Source organism: Brassica oleracea, chromosome C3 (genome assembly GCF_000695525.1).
Source record: "Brassica oleracea var. oleracea cultivar TO1000 chromosome C3, BOL, whole genome shotgun sequence".
Classification (NCBI taxonomy): domain Eukaryota; kingdom Viridiplantae; phylum Streptophyta; class Magnoliopsida; order Brassicales; family Brassicaceae; genus Brassica; species Brassica oleracea.
In genome coordinates this window covers 20302947-20311027 of record NC_027750.1, presented here as the reverse complement: position 1 = coordinate 20311027, position 8081 = coordinate 20302947, and the positions used below count along the sequence as shown (strand labels likewise).

The 8081-nt window shown below is 31.5% G+C and overlaps 1 protein-coding gene across 1 annotated transcript; it reads left to right on the top strand.

Moving 5' to 3' along the window:
- Positions 1 to 2582: 2582 nt before the first annotated feature.
- On the top strand, positions 2583 to 4139 carry LOC106332683 (probable 2-oxoglutarate-dependent dioxygenase AOP1). The gene is made up of 3 exons (XM_013771158.1): positions 2583 to 2965; positions 3334 to 3661; positions 3765 to 4139. Exons 1-3 carry the CDS (start codon positions 2583 to 2585, stop codon positions 4011 to 4013), a joined length of 960 nt encoding a protein of 319 aa, XP_013626612.1. The 3' UTR covers positions 4014 to 4139.
- Positions 4140 to 8081: the final 3942 nt, after the last annotated feature.

The window sequence follows — 8081 nt, the reverse complement described above, 5'->3', positions numbered from 1 at the left end:
GTGGTGGTTGTCCATACACAATCTCATAAGGAGTAGATTGCGTCGCCGAGTGGAAGTTGGTGTTATACCAATACTCTGCCAACGGTAACCATTTGCTCCACATATGAGGCTTATCACTTGTCATACACCTCAAGTACGTTTCCAAACACCTGTTGACTACTTCGGTCTGTCCGTCACTCTGCGGATAATACGCTGTTGACACGTTAAGAGAACAACCTTCAAGAGCAAATAATTCCTGCCAAAACTTACTGAGGAACACTGAATCTCTATCGCTCACAATTGATCTTGGAAAGCCACATGCTGCCTGTAAACTTAATCCAAGAACATCTGAGCCACAGACATAGCGGTATAAGGGTGTTTAAACGCCATGAAATGAGACGCTTTGCTTAGACGATCCACTACTACAAAGATGACTGATTTCCCAAAAAAAGTTGGCAAACCATCAATGATATCCATCGAGATGTCGATCCATACTGCCTCAGGTATTGGTAAAGGTTGTAATAAACCTGGAGAAGCTGCATTATCATACTGCATTGTTGACAAATCAAACAACTCCGCAAGTAGGATTGTATGTCCTTAGTTAAACCCTTCTAGTAGACCAAACTTTTCACTCTTTATACTGTGACATCTCGTCCCAAATGACCTCCTTGACCCGAACAATGAAGCCAATCCAGTATAGAATTTCTCAATGGAACACTCTGAGGGATCACAATCATTCTCCAGAGTACTAGATGACTTCTCGTCTTCAGGTCGCGTATTCTTCCTGCCTCCGGATAAAATGTAAAACTTCTACTAAAAGAGATATTTTTATATTTCAGGATATGAAATTATTTAACCTGAATTCCAACTATAATGGCCTGTAAAAAGAACTCTTAAACCCTAGAAAAAAGAGAGCGACTATTCTACACTTCGAATATAGAAGCAGGCAACTAGAACTAAAGTTTATGGACTAATATGTTGTACTCATGTGCACTATTGATCAATAAAACATTACTTTTGATCTATCCTTATTGGTTGACTGCATAACCTCATGCTGTCGTAGTATCATGAAAAACCATATTTTATTTTATTCCGGTAATAATAACATTTTAATAAAATATTGATTGACTATTAAATTTTAGACATGTGAATTATGGAACTTTTGTGAGTTTTTAAAGTTTTATATCCGAGATTCGGAGAATATATTCTCTCTTACCGTCAACAAACACAACTGTACATTATTTATATAGTCAATAAACAACTTTGCACAACAGCAAGTCGAGCTACCCTCTAGAAACGTATGCTAAAAACATTTTCATTGGAAGTTCTCATATGAGTTAATTTTTGTAATAGGCACAATTACAAGCAAAAAAATGTAAATGTTTTTAAATAAGAAAACAAATTCATTGAAATTTTATAACACTTAAAATGTATATATTAGTTTAATTCTTATTTTAAATGAATTTTTAATTATATAATTAAATTTCATTAGATTATTAATACTTTTATTTGAACAAATTTTAAGACCTTTTTTAGTGGATATTCTCTAACTACTAGCTGTAGAACCCAAAATAAATGGTATGTATGCCAAAATCAAGAAAGCAATAAGAACATCATGATAATATAAACTTCACCAGTATAATGTTGATGGTTTGGAAATCAAGACCAAAGAGGAAAATGGAACTAAGTGGAACATCTTATCAACATTTTTCCTCATCAAGATGGAGTTTTTCTGTGTGCGTGTTCTTCCAACTTTATTTTAATATATAGCATTTCCTATACACACATTATATATATTATTACATAATATTTTTTACACACTAAACTCTAACCCGCATCATGACCATATTTTTTTGTTTGAGAATTCAAAAATTAGATAAAAATAATATATTAAACATGTGATTTTTAGTTTTATTATATTTGTAGTATACTGATTTGTGATCTTTAACTTGTGAATATAAACTAGTCTTATTTGTAGATGTTAAATATAGTCAACATTCGTGCAATAACGTAAATATCTTATTTTCTATTTCTTACAGCACGACATGTATTATATATATATTAAGTAATATATATTTTTAATTATTTTCATAATCAAATTTATAAATTTTTATATAATTAATTATATTGCTGAAAACAGATAATATCTGACCTCTCAAGTTCATATTAATGCACTTACAATTAAAATATGTTATCACATCTTTTAAACAATTTTACAGTGGTCTACATTCATTTAAAAAAAATTATAATGAAAATAAAACAATTCATTAGCAATATTATCTTGACTGATGCTGTCAAAAAAAAAAAAAAAAAAATCTTGACTGATAAAGACATTAGGATTTGTCATTACTGTCAACAAACGCTAAATTTGTCATTACTGTCAACAAACGCAATTATTGCATAATTGTTAAATTTATAAACAGCTACGCGTAGCAACTACGTCAGCCTACCATGTGTAAAACGCATCTAGTTGCTATAGAACTCGATTTCCACACAAAAAAAGTTGGTATTTAAGCCAGAGACAAGAAACCGAAACACACCATCAAAATTCTAAGAATCTTTTTCTAAAAAATAAAAAAAAACATCTAATTAAGAATCAAGAAATGGATTCAGTCTCTCTTCATCCTCTTTCCGATTCTATTCAACTTCCAGTTATCGATTTCTCCGACCAATGCCTAACACCAGGAACCTCAAAGTGGGACAAAGTGAAGACTGATGTCCGCAAAGCTTTAGAAGACTATGGCTGTTTCGAAGCTTTCTTTGACAAAGTGTCAGTGGAGCTTGATAAGTCTGTTTTCGAAGCCATGGAAGAGCTTTTTGATTTGCCCACTCAGACCAAAGAGAGAAACGTGTCTTCAAAACCCTATCATGGATACCTAAGCCAAAATATTTACGAGAGTTTCGGGATCGATGATGCTAATCTTGCGGAGAAAGTCAACGAGTTTACTCAACAGCTATGGCCTGACCATGGAAACAAGAGAATTAGGTATGATCTAGATTAGCTAAAGGACACATTCATTGGAAAAAATGATTTTTATTCAAATAAATTTAACATTTATTCAAAAAATAAAATCTACGTTTTTTTGTATTAAAACAAAATATTTTTGTTGGTCTATATAAAACATTTTTTGATTGACCAATCTAACTATTTGCCTTTTAAAAAATCTTTATTGACTCTCAAGAACTCAACTCATATATCTTGATTCTAAACCTGCCTAGGAAACATTCTTTAAAACATTTCAACTATTCAACTCATATTTTGATTGATGAATCATCAACGCATACTATTTGCGTTTTAAACAATCTTCAAAACCTTTCAAGAATTCAACTCACATATATTGTGCGTTGAAAAAGTGAGACGATGCATGGGATTTCGGGGAAATTAGCGGAACTGGACGTGATGGTGAGGAGAATGATAATGGAGAGTTTTGGGATAGAGAAATACATTGACGAACATCTTGATTCTACAAATTACCTTTTTCGCATGATGAAGTATACACCACCTCCTCCTCATGAAGAGAAAAAGTTAGGTTTACCTTCTCATACAGATAAGAACATCATGACAATACTTCATCAGTATCAAGTTGAAGGTTTGGAAATTCAGAACAAAGACAAAAAATGGTTCAAAGTGAAACCATCTCATCAATATTCTTTCATCGTCATGGTTGGAGATTCTATGTGTGTAAGTTCTTCCCACTTCCTTCTAATGTGTAACATTTTTGATAAACACACCACATACACTATATGCATAAAACAATCGTGTTATCTAATTGTTTATGTTACAGGCATTTTTGAATGGTCGATTGGCATCTACATATCACCGAGTCCTAGTGACAGCAAAGAAGACAAGGTATTCGACTGCACTGTTCTCAACTCCAAAAACAGGAGTTATCCTAGATTCACCTGAAGAACTTATCGATGAAGAACATCCACGTGTGTTCAAACCCTTTGAATTCAATGATTACCGTGACTTCTATAACACGGAAGCTGGGTTTGCAGCTCAGTCTACTCTCCATGCTTTCTGTGCTCTCTGAAGCTTCATTTAATCTTTTCGCAGCAAGGAATGTAATAATGGCTTTATGTTTGATTGTTTAAATCCATCCAATAATATGTTGTGTGTTTATGTTTGGTGTTTTTTTCTTCGTGTAGCCACCAATTAACTGCTTTTGTTATTGATATATTTTCACATAATACGTAGTTAATCTGACGAGTTCTGTTCAAACCAAACCCTAAAACCAGAAAGCTAAACACTACAAGAAAATAAGTTATTTCTACGGTCAAATCTGTCAGAAATCCGTTGGAGCATTTGGATTTCTGACGGATTTGATGGTCAGAAATTTTTTGTTGTCAATCGCAAGAAAGTTTAGACCGTTTTCCGAATAAACCGAACTGTCAAACTTCCAACGATGTCAATTTTTTATTTTTTTTTGTTTTTTTTTTTATGTGAAAATTTATAATTGGTTGATTTGTCAGAAATATCTGAAGGAATAAACTCTTAGAAATTAAAAAAAAAATTAAAAAATTGTTATTATTTTAATTCTGTGGCTATTTATAAGAAAATTAAAGAAAACCACTTTTATATAAAAATATATATAAAAAATATATCCATATATACATACATATGTATACATATATGTGCACTGGGATGGAGCCAGAATCCCTCCGCCTTTCTGGTGCTAACTCCTCCGTGCCTCGGAGCTTTACCGAGTTTCGCATCCTCCAGCACCACACTCGCCTCATGGTCTGCACTCCGGTCCCGCTCTTTTCTCTCTCTTTTAGTTGCCTCTGATGACTCCGTGTTTCTCCGATACTGTCTGCATAAAAGGCGAGCCATACCCTCGTCTCTAGCCCAACCTTCTGAAAAAAAAAAAGAAATACTGGATTATCTAGCCCTGGGTATCAAATCAAAAACAAAACTAAATCTGAGAGAGAGTGACAGATGAAGACTCGTTTCAGAGACAACATGGCATAAAGAAGAGAAACAGACAAGGTTCGTAGGGGGAGGGGAGAGAGAGAGAGAGAAAAAAAAAGAGTTAATTCTTTCCCGTTGGAAGGAATGACATTAAGAGTAATTTCGAATTTTTAGTTTACAAAAAAAAAAAAGGAATGATATTAAGAGTAGATATCAATTCATATGTGATCCATGCCCTTCAACATTAACCATGAGAAGACAAGTTAAAGTCTGTTTTATATTATTTTATTGTAGTTTAATTTTATTGAAGTGTATAATTTTATAAAAAGGGTATGATTAACAATTTAATTTCATTTACTTTGATATCTTATTTTACAAAAACTGATTTAGGGTTTAGAGTTTAGAAAATCAAAATGAATAGAGAGTGAGGTTTAAATATAAGGTATGAGATTAAATTTTTAAAAGAAGTTTAAAATTTTATAAATAAGTGTTAAGTGTTGGTTTTATAGATTGAATTTTCAAAAATCAAAAAGAAAAAAATTAGAGTTTATGTTTAAGATTTGGTGTTTAAGTTTAAAAATGTGATAGTTGAAGTTTGTAATTAAGATATATGGTTTGACGTCTGTATTTTAGGGTTTAGATTTAAGATTTAGAATGAAGTTTAAAGAAACTTAAAATTGGAATTTGGGTTTGATATTGGTGTTTAGATTTATGATTTGGGTTATAGGGTTTAGTTTCAGAGTTTAGGGTTTTAAGTATAGTGTTTGGGATTTATGTTTAAAATTTTGGATTAAGTTTTGACAATAAAATTTCAGTTTAAGATTTGAAGTTATATATGAAAAGTGTTAGATTTTTTCATGGATACAGGGTTTAACTTCAGAGTTTAGGATTTAGTGTTTGTAAATGGTTTTAAAAGGTTGGAAAACCAAGGGAAAAAATTGGTCGGAAATTTCAGACGATTTTTCAACATTTTATTTATTCCTATATTCCGTTGGAAGCCCGTCAATAATTCTCAACGGAGAAAATCAGTTAGAAATTTCTAATGATTTTTCAACAATTTTTTTTTTTGGATATTCAGTTGGAAACCGTCCAAAAAATTTGACTAATTTTTTTTATTAAGGATAATTTAGTCTCTTTTTGTAATGAAGATTATTATTATTTTTTAATCTATTCTATTAAAATAGATTCACTATATTTATTTATTGTTGACAAGTCATAATATGACTATTTAATTAAGACTAAATGTGACATATTTGATTATTTACACTAACCAATCAAATATAACATTTCTAGAAAATCTTAATAATCAATAAGTATATTAATAATAAATAAATTTTAACTATAAATTTAAATTCTCTTTTTGGTTATAACAAAATATGTTGGAAAAAATCTAACAAAATCCTACTAAAAATTTTAAATATTTTTCTAAAATAATGCATTAATTAATTTCGTGACTAATAATATCAGACATGGCGCGAGAAGAATAACCGGAGGCACGGAGAAACACCTTCTCCATTGATTGTGCAAGAAAAGATCATTGATAAGATGGTGAGTAGGCTTTCAACCCTTGGCGCAGTCAAGAAAATTAGTACGAGGAAGGAACAAGGAGGAGGTGGTTCTCAACTAATCTTTGACAAGGCTTTTGGCAAAAGTTTACTTTTTAATCTATCTTATTAAAACAGAAACATTACAACTTCTTCTAGGTGAATTTTTAAGTTGGACATCACATTATTATTCTTAGCCTAACCATACATTTTAATATTTCCTTTATCGGTTCAATATAGTCCATTTAACTCCATCATCTAATATATATTTATATCCACCGTATCATACTCCACCATAAAAATATACATCTGTTAAAAACCCCTCCCTCTAATGTGAAACGTTAACATACATATATATCAAAGTTACACTATATAAAAATTCTTAACTTTACACTCTCACATTGTCATACTTATATTATATACTTATATTATATCAAAGTTACACTATATAAAAAACCCTCTCTTTACACTGGTCCATATCACGTTTTGGCATTGATTAGTCATTATATTTTAAAATACTTATTAGGCTACAAAACTTCATATGTTACAAAACTCATATGGTCGTATGAATTATATTTTAAAATACTCATATGGTCGTATGAAGTAACAAAACTTAAAAATGCCTAACAAAAAACTTTTATAACAAAACCCGAGTATATTTCCATTTGAAACCGAATTTAAAACAGAAGAGTAGATTTCAACCGTATATTCTTATTTCAATAACATAAACATCAGTTTATACTTTATAAAAAACGTTTATAACAAAACCCCTTCCCCAAGTTGTGCATATATGCCTAAAATCTCGGATATGGAAAACCCCCTTCTCCAAGTTTGTTAGAATAAAATCTAGAGATTTTGTATTTATTATAACTAACCTAATAGGTTAGGGAATATTCTTTACCTCCCACTTAAATGTCTCCATAAATATGACTCTTCTTATTCAGCATTCAACATCCACAAAAAGTTCCCCAAAAAAAATGTCTAAACCAAGCACAAAAATTCTAATCGATGGTGTGAAACCTGTCAGGCACAATTGGCAAATTCGAGTTAAAGTGCTTCATTCTTGGAAACAAACCACAGCTTTTGCAGGCAACACATTAGAGTTTATCCTTGCTGATGAAACTGTACATAGTGTTTATAGTTTGTTTTTTTAAACTATTTTTCTATTCGTGATCTAACGTCTATTTTTGCCTGCTTTCTAGGGTGTGAAGATAGCAGCATCGTGCAAAAGGAATCAGATTTCTCGCCTTCAACGCGAATTACCAGTTGGAGAGTGGAAAACAATTGATACGTTTGCAGTTTTGGGTATTTCTGGACAGTATCGCCCAACAACCCATCGATACAAGTTGTCTTTTTCAGAAGAAACCATGATAACAAAATGTCAAGTTCTATCTGATGATCACTATCTTTCTCTAGCAAGTTACGATGATCTAAGGAAAATCGATGAGAAGAAGAATTTTTTCCTTAAAGGTATGGATGTTTTATAATATATCATGAATGTCGAATACAGTGGATATGATAACAACGATTCTTTATGATTATTTCCACACAGATGTGATTGGACAAGTTGTAGATCTAGATGGAATTCAAACTGTTCAAGCTAGGGGGAAAGACGAGCAGAGAGTTCAGTTTCGTTTACGCGACGC

Coding starts and splice junctions, on each gene's coding strand:
- LOC106332683 (XM_013771158.1), top strand. CDS start 2,583: ATGGATTCAGTCTCTCTTCATCCTCTTTCCGATTCTATTCAACTTCCA. Junction 2,966..3,333: donor CATGGAAACAAGAGAATTAG/GTATGATCTAGA, acceptor GCGTTGAAAAAG/TGAGACGATGCATGGGATTT. Junction 3,662..3,764: donor TGGTTGGAGATTCTATGTGT/GTAAGTTCTTCC, acceptor TTTATGTTACAG/GCATTTTTGAATGGTCGATT.